The sequence below is a fragment of the Onychostruthus taczanowskii genome, unplaced genomic scaffold, assembly GCF_017590055.1.
Source record: "Onychostruthus taczanowskii isolate IOZ18803 unplaced genomic scaffold, ASM1759005v1 scaffold13, whole genome shotgun sequence".
In the NCBI taxonomy this organism is placed as follows: domain Eukaryota; kingdom Metazoa; phylum Chordata; class Aves; order Passeriformes; family Passeridae; genus Onychostruthus; species Onychostruthus taczanowskii.
In genome coordinates this window covers 10,525,044-10,539,032 of record NW_024498462.1, presented here as the reverse complement: position 1 = coordinate 10,539,032, position 13,989 = coordinate 10,525,044, and the positions used below count along the sequence as shown (strand labels likewise).

General features: G+C 48.6%; 1 protein-coding gene across 1 annotated transcript in view; it reads right to left on the bottom strand.

Moving 5' to 3' along the window:
• EDA (ectodysplasin A) overlaps positions 1-13,989 on the bottom strand; it is a 61,296-nt gene that overhangs the window by 19,577 nt on the left and 27,730 nt on the right. The window contains exon 2 of the mRNA XM_041396747.1: positions 6,152-6,257. Within this exon, the coding sequence (XP_041252681.1) occupies positions 6,152-6,257 (106 nt within the window). The remainder of the gene's footprint in view (positions 1-6,151; positions 6,258-13,989) is intronic.

Genomic DNA, 13,989 nt, shown 5'->3' with positions numbered 1-13,989 from the left:
GCCCCTTGTCCTGGAGCCTGGCACTATCCTCTGACACCCTTTGGAGATATTTGTATGGATTATGAGATCCCCAGACAGAAAAACAAGCTTATTCATCCCAAAATCTGCAGGAGGAGGATCCTTCTGGTGGTAAGGGCAGGACCTGATGGGGGGGCTCAGGTGGATCTGATCCACTTCCACAGCAATTCCTCCACTTGGAGCGACCAGACAGGCCTGAAACACGTGCTGAGCCTGCAGAGCCTCCCTGGCTGAGGGTTTATCCACTGAAATCAAAGCTGAGCTGCAAATCCGCCAGCAGGGAGACAATGGAGCCTCTCATGCTGCGAGAAGGGAGCAGCAGCTTCCAGAGGAGTCCGGCATTTCCAGCGCTCGGTGCAGCTCAGCTGCACTCACGGCTCAGCTGCAGCCACATTCCTGCCCCTCTGGAACATCTGTTCTCCTCTCATTAGTGCTGGCCCTGTTTTGTAACACAAGGAGCTCTGTGAGATTCCTGAAGCTCAGTGTGTGACCCGGGGCGTTCCGAAAAGCCCCGGCTCTCAGGAGTGGAATTCAAACGGAATCACCAGTCACTTCCAATAACGCCGCTCGCTGCTCAAAGTGCAGCTGGAAAAGGAGCTGAGCTCTGGTCAAGTTTGAGCACAGCCCCTGGGAGCTCAGAATCCACCCACAAGTGCAGTCAGGGCAAGTGGCTGAAAGTGCCACCGAGGTGACAGTGATCAGAGAATTCCTTTTCATCCTCAGAAACTCCAGACCTCCCAGTGGCCTCATCCCAACCAGGGAAGGACAAACACCCACAGAGCAGCTCCAGGGATGGACCGGATCAGCAGCACCTCATCACAGCTTTGTACTTCCAAATAATGAAGCAGAGCTCCTTCTGGAACAATCCAGACCCCAAGTGGAAGGGCTGCTGAGGAAGCCAGGGGGCAAAGGGAGGTTGTGGATGGGTCGGGACACACCAACCATTATTCCACTGTGATCCCTGTGAGCCAGGGTAATTCCTCACCCTGGACACCACACAACTGGGCTTGGGCCTCTCCCAGCTTTTCCTATTAAACATCCAACTGGGACAGCAACGTAGCAGAGCTCAGGGAGGAATTCTGGATTTCAGCACAATCACAGAATCATAAACTGGTTTTGGTTGGAAGGGACCTTAAAGCTCTTCCCATTCCACCCCCTGCCACGGGCAGGGAAAGCTTCCACTATCTCAGGTTGTTCCAAGCTCTGTCCACCCTGGCCTTGGACACTTCCAGGAGCATCCACAGCTTCTCTGCACAACCTGTGCCAGGGCTGGAACCAGCACCTAGACACCACTCAGACACCACTATGGGTTTTTAGGGACAAGAGCAAAACAGATCCCTGTTATCATATGCCTGGGAATAACACAGAGATAGGGATATTTAAATAAGCCGCAGCCTTAATTTTATCACAGTAATAACAAATACTGACAGCAACATCCCAGGAATGGGATGAGTTTATCCCCAATGATTAAAACACCACATTATTCCCAATTCCTCCCATTTAGGGGGAAATCCCAGAGAAATTCTGGGGGAAAACAGTAAGAACAAGCATTTTGTGGCAAGCCTTTCCTTCTGGGACAGTCTCCTGTGCTCCAGGATCCAGGAAATGTCCAGTATTTACTGCGTGCTCATCACCATGGTTTCGGAGCACAATAAGGCTCTATCGCCCTGCATCCATCTGTGTTTCTGGGAATGCCGGGGCTTTGGGAATTGCACGGGGCCAACACAAAGGCACCCATTGTTCTAGAGGCAGAGGGACGAACCTGCCCTTTCCACAGGAGAGGAAGCCAGCAGGAAAAGTTGCTATTGTGAGCTGGATATTTTAAAAAAATGCAGAAAAAAAAAGTCTGATTGCATCGTCAGTGCTGCCGGGTCGGGAAAGGGGGATGGCTGGGACAGGGCACCTGTGGGAATGGGGACTGCCCAGGGGGAGCCAGGCACCCCCAGACAGGCTGGCACCAGCCACCTGCTAAACCATTCCAAAAACACCCAAAATCCATCCTAAATAAACCCTAAAAGCCAGACTGGCATCAGCTACCTGCTAAACCATGCCAAAAACATCCAAAATCCATCCTAAACACACCCTAAAAGCCAGGCTGGCATCAGCTACCACCTAAATCATCCAGAAATCATCCTAAACTCATCCTAAAAAACAGACTCTGGCATCAGCTACCTACTAAACCACCCAGAAACCATTCTAAATCCATCCTAAAAGCCAGGCTGGCATCAGCTACTTACTAAACCATCCAGAAAACATCCAAAATCCACCCTAAAACCACTGTAAGACCATTCTAAACCTCTTCAAAACCTACTCTAAAACCATCTGAAAACCACAGTGAAATCACCCTGAAACCACCAAGCAAATCCTAAGAGGGTGAAACTGGACCCATGCAGCTGGAGCATCACTTCCAAAGCTCCAGGTAGGAGCAGGGATGGGGAAGAGCTTTAAATCCCCCAGAATTTAATTTTCCTTTCCACCCAAAGCCATTTGCAGTGCTGGAGTTCTCCTCCAGGACTTTCCTCGGCAGGAAGAACTGCCAAAGTAGTAGGAACCAAATTGTTGTCAGCTTAAAGCCAGCCATCTGCTCAGCCTCTTCCCAGCTGCCATGCTCCCAATCAAAGCCTGGAGAACAATCCCTGATGTTTCTCACCAAGCTCAATATGAAAAAAATCTAGGAAGGAAAAAAAAAAAACAACCCAACAAACCAACAACCCCAGACCCAAAATGCAAAAAAAACCCAGAAACCAGGAAAGGAGCCCGGCAGGGATCTAACTGGGAACAGAGATGAAAGTAGGAGAAAAAGAAACTATTTTATTTGTTTAAAACAATGTTTTTGAAAGAGTCCTATTGACATCTGCTTTGTAAATGCTCTGTCATTATTTATAACCTCCAGAGCATGGAATTGTCTCTGGAGTTACAACCATGCTACTCCCAGATTTTGGCTTTGTTAGCAAAGAGCCAGCAGCATTTTTACTGGCACTCTGGGAATAGAGATCTAACATTTCATACCCAGTTTATTTAAAAGTGGACTAATTTAACATCCTTGATGGTTCCTTTTAGCACAACTGTTGCTAATTAGCAGCTCCAGAATGATTTGTTCATCTGGGAGCAGCAGCAGTTCCACGGCAGCATAAATACACCAGGGCAAAAAGAAAGGAGGGGGAAAGGAGAAAATAGGGAAGAGGCATTGGAGAAGGGCAGGTTTTGGAGAATTAAAGGAAATGAAACAACAGGTGGAGATGGGAACACTGAGGAGAAAAGAGGCAGAAAAAACAGAGTGCAAAGCGATAATCCTGGGCCTTGAGAAGCTGGAAAAATTGGTGGCAGATTCTAAAGTTGTGCAAAAGTTGAGTCTGGTGGTGTGGACTGCAAAGTGGATTCAAGACAATGATCCCAGGACTGGGACAGGCACCAGCCCCCAGTGATCCCACGGGATGCCCCAGGGCTGAAGGGATGCAGGGACAAGGAGAGGGACCTTGGCCAGGACACGACCTCAGCTGCTTTAAGTGGCCCCAGGGCACCGTGGAGGCAGGGCCGCAACCCAAAATTAAGCAAACCCAACCATAAAACATGTCAGGGGTCAGAAGGCTGAAACCAGAGTCCTTCAAGAAGGAGACCCTGAAATTTCAGAGTCCTGTTGGAGAGTGACAGGATCCAGCTGATGGCTTTGCACACAATTTCCCTTGGATTTTTTAACAAAGAGGCAGCAAAGCAGCTTTGCTGCTCCCATCCCTGCGGCTCCGTGCTCTGGGCACAGCCAGGACCATCACCCTCCCCTGGCTGCACAGAACCAGCTCTGCCCTGTCCCAAAATCACCTCTTTCACAGCAAAAGGCTTGAAAGCAAATCCTCCAAAAATAAAAAGCTTTTGGGAAAGGAACAGTGTTCTCCCTTATGTTTAGAAATCATCAAAGCCAGCCTGTTGCTGGTACCAGGATGAGCAGGACTGGAAGAGCTGGGAAGGGTCGGAGCAGCCTCCCTCCAGCCCCAGCCTCCATGCTCAGATCACTTTGGTCTTTCCCTGCACGTGTAAAAGCACTTGAAAGTTCATAAAATTAATTCCAGACAAATATTAGCGAGGCATCAAGTGGAAAGCACATCTCCTTCCTTCTGGGAATTTATAGTTCAGCCACTTTTATCTTCGGGAGGCTCTTTGGAGATCAAAGATTTGATCAACTTTCCCTTTGCGAAACTCACGAAGAAAACGGTGTTATCAGGACCACGACATGATTTTATTTATTACTTTAATGATTCATTGCCCTGCTCTGACAGCAAGATTCCTTCACAAAGGTCTAAAACAAACAGCCTGAGTTCTCCAAGGCTGTGGCTCTGTTTGTTTCTCGATTTTATGGTTGTTACAAGGTCAAGCCCTGCCCTGACAGCTCCCACTTGTTAAGTGCAGCTCTAAAACCACCACGGACAAACATGGGGCAGCCACTCGCCAAAGCCAGAGGGACACAACCTGTCACTCTGGCAGTTTTTCCCATTTCCACCACCTGCAGGGTCAAAATCCCTAATTTTCAAAAATACACAGGTAAGAATCACAGGATCAGTGAGGCTGCAAAAGGCCTCTGAGACCACAGAGTCCAACCTGTGACCAATCCCAGCCCAGAGCACTGAGCGCCACATCTGGGTATTCTTTGGACAGGGCCCTCCAGGGATGGGCACTCCAAACCTCCCTGGGCAGCCCCTTCCAAGGCCTGAGCACCCTTTCTGTGGAGAAATTCCTCCTGATGTCCAACATGACCCTCCCCTGGCACAGCCTGAGTCCATTCCCTCTTGTCCTGTTCCTGTTCCCTGGGAGCAGAGCCTGACACCCCCCAGCTGCTCCCTCCTGTCAGGAGTTGTGCAGAGCCAGAAGGTCCCCCCTGAGCTTCCTTTTCTCCAGGCTGAGCCCCTTTCCAACTCCCTCAGCTGCTCCTGGGGCTCCAGACCCTTCCCAGCTCCATTTCCCTCCCAGGACTGGATAAGGGTGGAAGTGCTCTGCATTTCTGGAGTGACTCAACTCTGAGCATCCAGGGAACATCAGGGAAGTCAGGGAAAGGAATGCCAGTCATGAAAGAACAACACTGGGCACAAGGGTAATGAGCAAAACCCTTGTTAGACACCAACATTCAGCCTCCCTATCTCTCCTCAGCAGCTCTCTGCACATCTGGCAAGGCAGAGGCAGCCTGAGGGATGAAGTTAATCCCTCCCAGCATCTGCCAGCAGCCTTCCATCAACTCTGCTCGCCTCCAGTGGGAACTTGCTACTACACAAGCAACTGGTGAAGACACTGGGATAGATTTCAAGGAGACTGGGAAAAGGACTGGGATGCTGCCTGAGCCATCTGAGCACCAGAGCGACACCAGCTCCAAAACTGAGAGCCCACACTGGGCTGGAATCACTCAGGGTGTCTGTACCAAATGCATCAGACTTGTCAGCATTCCGGGCAAGAGGAATCCAGGGAGTTTCACCAAGCTCTTTCTTGGAGCTGAGCCACAGGGAAATGCTTCTTGACTGTGAAACTGCAAATGTTTCAGGGGAGATGGGAAATTCACAGAGCTGGACTGGAAAACTAATGGTGATAATGGAGTAAGGACTCGGGCACAGAACCTTTCCAGAATCCAGTCCTTTCTCTGCTCCCATAAAAGGGCATCTGTTCTTTCCTGTAATAGGGAAGCATGAGAGCTCTTCCAGGAGTTCACACTCCTGTCCTTGTGTCATGGCAATCATGGAAAGGCAGGACTGGAAATCAAATTCCTCACAAAGAAATCAGGAACCTTTCTGCTCTTCTAATCCAAGCTTTGTACAACTTGGCCTTCCCTTCACATGGGCTTTGGCCCCACCTGAGACTCCACAGCAACTCAAAACCCCCTTAAGGCAGTCACCAGTGTGGGATGCAGATGTTCCCAGCTGTTTGTTGGATTGTGAAAAGCTCCTTGATGATTATAAGCAAAATTGGGTGTGCCAAACAACAAATAAGGGTGAACAATTACAAATTAAAGCCTTAAATGAGCACAGTTCTAGGAGTCAAGGATGGAATTCCTAAGCAGCATTAATTCACACAAGTCCTACAGCTGCAGAAATCAGAACTCCTGGAATTCCTCATCTGGGTGGGAACCAAAACCAGGGAGACACTGAGCAGGACTCACCGTCGGGCCCTTCGCTGCCTTTACTCCTTTTATTCCGACGGACGCGTCTCCCTTCTTCTCCAACATGCAGCTTCTCCTCGGGGTGGAAGAAGTTCAGCAAGGCCAGCTGTAAGGAGAGGGACAAGTTTAAGCATCTTTGCACAGACAGTTCAGCCAAGCTGAGAGACTGGAGCCTAAATGCCAAATCCTTTTCAGCAGGGATGAGCGGGAGAGCCAAGGAGGATGCGAGATGGCTGCTCATGGATCTCAGCTCACCCCAAGTCCCCTTGGAAGTGGTCTAGGACTTGGGAAAACTCCACCTGAGAGGTTTCAGCATGGAGACTCCTTCTCCCAGAGATGGGGGACTGCAGGCCAGGGCTGCAGGGAAACCTATGACTTGAAATAATCAAACAACTCAAAGGCTGATGCGATAATTCCTAATTTTTCTCTGCAAAACTTGAGCAATCCTGGGTCTCCTTCTCCAGCATTACTCACTGCCAGTAAGTTTTGACTCTCTCAACCTCTTCTCTGCAAGCCTCATTAGCTACTGAGATTCAAAGGTCTTCAGGGACCTTTAAATCCAACCCAATATACCACATAAATTAACACTTTAAACCTACAGCAACATTTGTAACACGAGATTTGCCAGGAGGCAAAAGTTTTATGTAGAGACCTCTTATTCAGGAAAAAATTACTGCTGCCTTAAAAACTTTTTAACAGATCAATATCCCGACCCAGAAATTGGAATTTGGGGTTAGAAACCAGAATCCCAGCTACCCCCGCGTGCGGCAGCTCATCACCAGCGGCATTTTCCTCTTATTTCCACTTCATAAAAAAGGAAAGTCAAAGATCAATTAGGGACCAAACACCTTCTGTGTGTTACTGCATCCAATAGCCAGGGCTGCTCCGACTAGGATGGGGTTTCTTGCTCAAGAAACCTGATCTGCTTATTTCAGCTGTAAATACACAGCAAAACAAAAACACAGCCCAAGACTAGAACCAGGAGGCTTCAAAAAGCAGCCCCAAAGGTTATCGAACCCATCATTGTTCTGGGAACAAAACCTGGGGCATCAAAAGCATCTTTGAAAGAGCAGAGAAGAACAAACACCTCCCCTGAATTGCTGGGCTCGTTAAGCTCCAGCCCATAAAAGTCCCCATCAAGAGCAATAATCGCAAAAGGCCCTTGGCTTTTCACAAGCCCCAGGGCCCTCACCTCCCCTCTCCCTCGCATTCCCAAGGTATTTCCCAAGCACAGCTCCCCTCCCAGCCTCAGCATCCCAGTCCTTCAGATTTTACATCTGCATTTGGCTTTACTCCAAGCAGTCTCACCAATCAAAATGTTTGGAAACCCTTTAGTTTCCAAATAAGAACCCCCAAAGCTTTTCTCAAATTCCCAATCTGCTGTTATTTCCTGCTGCCCCTGTGCAGGCAAGTCTGCAAAATTCCTGGGCGTTTGTCACTGAAACGATGTCGTGACTGAAAAGACCCTGAAACGCAGTGGGATGATCTGGGATCAGCTTCCCAAATTCTCGTTACTGGGCTTTTAAACATCCTTAAAAGGCAGCGATGAGTAAAGCTCACCTGCCTGAGGAAGGCCACTTACAGGGCTGGATGGACAACTGAAGGCTCTCGTTTACAACAAGGAATAAAGGGCGAGAACAATTCCCAAAGCACCACGTTCCCAAAGCTCCCTCATCCCACTGCACTGCCCCAGATGTGGAACACTGGAGCAGGATGCTCCTGCAGGCACCACCAGCACCTTTCCTGACACCATAGCACAGCCAGGGAAGAGAAAAAGTGATTTTTCTCTTTAAACCCCTTATTTAACTCATGTTGAGACACTGCAGAACTAATTGCAGGAACAAATTGCATTATAATTTGTATTAAAGCGTCAATGAAATCCTCAGTGTGGCTTTGGAATGCTGTTATTGCCTGGATCATTACTGGAGTTTTACAGAACAGGGTAATAGAGGCTGCAATAGAAATAGAGGCTGTTCCTCCAGGCTGAACAACCCCAACCCCACTGCCCTGCTCCAGGTTTTAACCTAATGTCACTTGCCACTGACCACTCAGAAAAACACTAAATTTTGGCTAAAAGTAATCTGTCCAATAAACTCTGTATTTCTAGTCAGGAAGAAAAATGACAGTGAGGGTGAATGACTGCATCACAGCTTTTACTTAGAAAACAAACCCATAAAAGCAGCCTGTGACTCTAACTGTGCACACAGCAGCTGCTGCTTTGGGACACCTCCCATGACACCGTGTTTTCCAGGAGCAGTGACACACGAGCAGAGAGAGGGGCCCACGCCCAGGGTGCACCTTCCACAGTGCTGTGAATTATCCAACAACAGCACTGACCCTCCAGTGACTGGCACGGAGGGCTCAGGGGTCCTGCTCGGGATGGAGGGAATGCTCAGATCCCTGGCAAGGTCAGGGGCAGGGAAAGGGTGACCAAGCCTCTTGCAGCCACCCAAGCTCCCAAAGGCCAAGTGCCTTTCTGGGGACTCAAGGGCCCTGTTGTTCCAGGGCTGCAGCTGCCCGAGGTCAGGGATGCTCGGCCATGAAGAGCCTGTCTGTGTCCGGCTGGGAATTGCGGTGCTTTTTCCATTCACCACCCCTGAGACAGCAGTGATATATTGGGAAGAAATTCCTCCCTGTCAAGCCCTGGCACAGGGTGCCCAGAGAAGCTGTGGTGCCCCTGGATCTCTGGAAGTGTTCAAGGCCAGGCTGGACATTGGGGCTTCCATTGGGATAGTGGAAGGTGTCCCTGCCCGTGACAGGGGGTGGAATAAAATCATCTTCAAGGCTCCTTCCTTCCTCTGCATCAACCCTGGGCTCATGAGGCATGCCAGCTGTGCCACTTTCTGGGGAATTCCAAAAGGAATTCTTACCTAGTCCATGATTTCACTGAAACTCCTCATCCTCAAAGTCACAGAGAACTGATTCTCTCACCTTGTGCACTTTTAGAGCCTGAGAATTTTTCAGGAGTCAAGCACACACAGCTTCTTTTTTGGGAGCAGGTATTTTCCCTGCACAGTCTAAACAATCCCCATTTCCCTCCTTCTCCAAGCTAAAGCTCTCAAATCACCCTTAATTTTAGAAACACCGTGGGTTTAATCAAGAGAATCACTATAGGACGCAAAAAGGTCAAATAGCCAACACAGGAAAATATCCCAGGGGAAGGCATTCCTCAAAATAACCTGGGAAACAATAGCACAGGCACTGCTCGCCGGAGGGAATCGGATCTGCCTCGGTTTCTCTGGGCAAAATAAAGCAAAACAAAGGCACACAGAGCTGGTTTTCCCTGCAGAACCTGCCTGGGAACGTTGGACAAAGCTGCTGGAGGATGGATGTCAAGGGAGCACAGTGGGAACTGCCAAAATAACAGGGCCTCTCAAACTCATCTGTAGGATGGACATTCCACACTCCACGCAAGTAAAGGACAAAGAAAGGTATTATAATTTTTCTTAAAATAAAATATTATTTGTTACTCCAGGCCCTTGTCAAAAGTCTCTTGAAGAGCCACTGGACACCAAGGGAATGTATTTCCAAAGGTCAAACAGCTTCAAAGGAAGAAAGTGGAAAAATATAACTCACCCCATGCAATTACGCACAAAGGGTGGATTTTTCCTTAGGCTACGTTGGTAGGAAGAACAAGTGTATTCTTCCTGTAGAAGGGAAGAACACCCAAGCCTTCAGGTGTACAAGGCCTTTTGGGTGAAAAGTGAAAAAAACCTGAAGATTTTCTGCCTCTAACAGCTCCCAATTCCTCCTGACAAAGCAAATCCAGCAAAAGATCTCATCCAGATACCACAGCTCAATCTCTTAAAGCACCTCAGAAAAAAACCATGAACTCACCCTCTTGCACAGGATAGTTAAAGTCAAATTCCCTCTTCCTTTGCAGTTTGGGAGATCAGCAGTGTGAGGAGCCTAAGAAGCAGCCCAGGCTCTGCAGCAGCATTCTCTGCAAGCAATATTGTTGTTTTTCTGGTGCTCTAAAGTTCAGCCTGTGGTTCAGAGGAGCAGCTACTTGAATATCAACCCCATTGTCCTCCAGACCTTCGCCTCTGGTCACGCGTGGTGCAAAATAAAGTGATCAAGTAGATAATTTATATTCCACCAGCTAGGAAAGAAGCTCGAGGAGTAGCTTTGCTTTATTGAAAAGAAACCCCATCCCACATATTTTAAGAATTGTTTTTGTAGTCATTTCTTGCTCCTCATAAAAATGCAAGGAGCAAACGAGGGAACAATTCCCATTTCAACGTGACAGAACTTTGACACCGTGTCTTGTCTGCAGGACAAGCCACAGCCCTGCCTACAAAACTTGTGGAATGTGGTCAATACCATGAGGGGAGAGCAGAGATGGAGAGAGCAGAGGTGGTACAACCTCCACTACCCACCTTCCTCCCCAAACCCGGTACTCCCAGCTGGCTGTGGGAATCCTTGCCATGGCTCTGCAGCAGGTTCCACACCATAACAAACCCCTTCCCTCAGCTTTTTCTGTGTGAAGCTCCAGTTTGGTCCTCACCTTCAAGATGCCCAAAACTCCTCTGGTCCCTGTTGGTTCATCTCTGTCCTCCTTCCCTCCCAATGCCAGACACATTCCTGCTCTATCCAGCTGTTCATCCCAAAGCCCAAGATGCCAGAGGCACAATCCTTCACCCTGGAGTTGATACAAAATTCCAACTCTTCCACATTCCAATCTGCACTCAAGGATCTTAACTGGTTTTCAGACACAACTTCAAAAGCATTTTCCACCCAAAGCTGCTCTATAATCCCAAAACACCAGCGATGCAGGGAACGGGTTGGGCTCGATGATCTTGAAGGTCTTTTGCAACCTTGTGTTTCTGAGATTTTGTGATTTTTGAGCTCTGGCCCAGGCAGGAGCTGTAACAGCAGAGCCACCTCCCTCCCAGCACTTGTGAGGAGCTTCACAAAAATGACAGCCAAGGAGTCAAGGGAGTATTTGACCACTAGAACACAGAAATAACCTTGGAGATGGACCATGGAATGCCATGGCCTGGGGCACAGCACCTGCCAGCAGGCAGGAGCTCCAATCCCAGCACATCTACACCCTGAACATGCCACCAGCACTTTTGGGAACAGGATTTGAGATGCTGCCAACATGCTGAGCACTGGGTCAAAATCCTCTCCTAAGGACTGTGCAATTCCAGTTTGGACAAGGCCAGGGAATGACACTCTGGGTCTTCCAAGCACTCCAGTAACAGACACCGACTGGAAACCAGTGGAAGAGGAGGGAGCAGGTTTTCCCAGGATTTACTGGTATTTTACATTAATTATCCAAGAAAGCCATGGTGTTTTGAAGGACAGAACCCTAAATCCAACTGCCAGTTCTCAACCCAAGCCAAAGCGATGGACAGGGAATTAATTGCCATGAGAACAATCAAAACACCTTATAAAATTCCCTTCAGATCCAAACCCTTCCCAAAATTTTCCCTCTCCCTTCCCCCTTTCCATGTCGAATTGGGCTTTAAGCAGACCTATGACAGCAGCAATCACATCCTACAACTCCAAGTCCAAGCAGGAATTCCCTCCTTTCCTCTAATCCAAACCTTCCTCAGCTCAAACTCAGCTTAGTTCAGTAAGCAACATCCCAAATTCTCACATTTCCACCACTGACCCAACTGAACACACCAGTTGATTTTTACTTTCAATCAGCTCAGGGAACCTGGAACAAATGCAGGCAAACCTGGTGGATAAGGACGTGGCAGAGGGGCAGGCAGGTGGATTTGCTCCTCATGGGAGGAATGAAGTGCAACTTTGGAAAAGGAATGTTCCTGCATTCCTTAGATTTGCTCCTCATGGGAGGAATGAAGTGCAACTTTGGAAAAGGAACGTTCCAGCATTCCTTCAGACAGAGAGAATAACCTATGGAACCCTCAGAAACACTTTCTGTCCTAAACATCCACAGAAAATTGGTTTCAGCACAAAATGGAACAAGGTCCACAGTCAGAATCCCTGGATTCCACACACCCCACAACTTTCCCTGACTCAATCACCAAAATCACCGAATCTGACCCCAAATCAGCACCACCTCAAGCCTGGAAGACCACAATTTGTTAAACGAGGCTGTTTGTCCACACAGTTGTCTGAGACACCTTTCCCTGGAGCTGCCTTGTGCTGGAGGGGAGCTGGTGGCTGCCACAAGGACTTTGATGGGGGCACAATGCCACGGAGGTGGACACAGCTCCAGCTGAGCGACGGCTGAGGCTTCCCCTTCCTTACACCTGCTGGCACTGAAGGGAAAGCTCAAACACAACCCAGATGTGAGCAGAACAAGGTCAAAGCTGAGTTTAACACTGCACATGAAGACACCTGCAGTGAATTTTTTACTGGTAGCAGGAATAAGAGATTCCTGCTGCAGGCTCCGGGTCCGGCACAGCAGAGCCGCGGGAAGTTCCTCGCTGGGAACAGGCTGGTTAAATGCTGAGAGGGATCAATGTCAGCAAGGTAAGGAACTTAAATCAGTTCCTTTTGCCTCCCAAGGAAATCAAATTTAGCTGTGAAGCAGCGCCAGGCAGGGATCTGCTGTCTATTAGCAGGAATTCTCAGTTTTTCACATTTTAATTAGCTTTTGTAGCCCTTTTCAGGCCAATTTTCAACCAGCTGGGCTACGCCCCCCTCCAGATGGAGGTCATGGGTTCTTCTCCTGCATTCCAGCAGCAATTCCTTCCTTATTTGAGCAGTTATATTCCCAAAATATTCATGCTTCTTATAAAACACAGCACACATTTGATTTGGGGAAACCCAACCCTTAGCAATCCCATATCAGCCATAGCTCCTCTTCCTTTCTCCAGATGCACCATTGCTCTTGCTCCTCATGACCTGAAGCTTCTCCAGCACATCCAGAACATGAGGTCAACAGCACAATCCTCCTCAAGCCAGAATCCCTCTTAAAAATATTCCCCAGATCAGGAGCTGCTCCAGCAAAGAGCTTCAGGGCCCTGCTGCTTCCCTTGCAGCACCTCTGTTCCCTGCAAAATGAAAAACTGGGCTCTCTCCAGCCTGAAATCACCCTTGGGGCTCCTCCTTAGGAGAAAAAATCCTTTTTCCAGGAGTTGAAAACACTTTTAGGAATACCTGGAAGGTCCTGCTAGTCATGGCAGGAACAATGACCTCTGCTGCTTCCAAAACCAACATAACATGGACCATAACATGCACAGGGACCATTCCCAGAGGATGCTCTGGATCACCTCCATTGAAGGTGCTCGTTTGCCACCCAACTCCTTCAACTTCCACCAATTCCAGATGTTTGAAGAGACAGGAACACTGAAATCCCAACATCTGGGAAGAGCAGCTGAATCAATGAACAGCCCCCTTTTTGAACCCATCTCCAAAGCAGACAAACACTCCAGGTGGCCACGCCACCTCTTCCTGCAGGAGGTGACCAACCAGATCCTGCTCTGGAGTTTTCCATTGGGAAGGTGGCTGCAGGATCCAAATTTATGGCATTTTTCAGTTCTCTGGTATTTGGCCTTTTATCTCCATTCTATATAACCCCATTGCCTGGAGTGCGACCAGCTGCAGCAAAGAATTGGTTTGGATTCACTCATGGAGATAGATCCATATGGGAGAAAGTTACAGGAGAACATCTGTCAGACACTGGAACTGATGAACTTCATTCTGTCCTTGCTCTCAGACAACCTCCCCTACTGGGTTTTGGGGGGGGAATCTTCAAAAATCTTTGTAATTTTAAAATATTTCTGCTGTTCAGATAATTGAGCTGTTTAAGGAAGTGTCCAAGGCCAGGTTGGATGGGGAACATCCTGGTCTAGTGGAAGGTGTCCCTGCCCCTGGAAAAGGGGTGGAATGAGATGAGCTTTGAGGTTCCTTCCAGG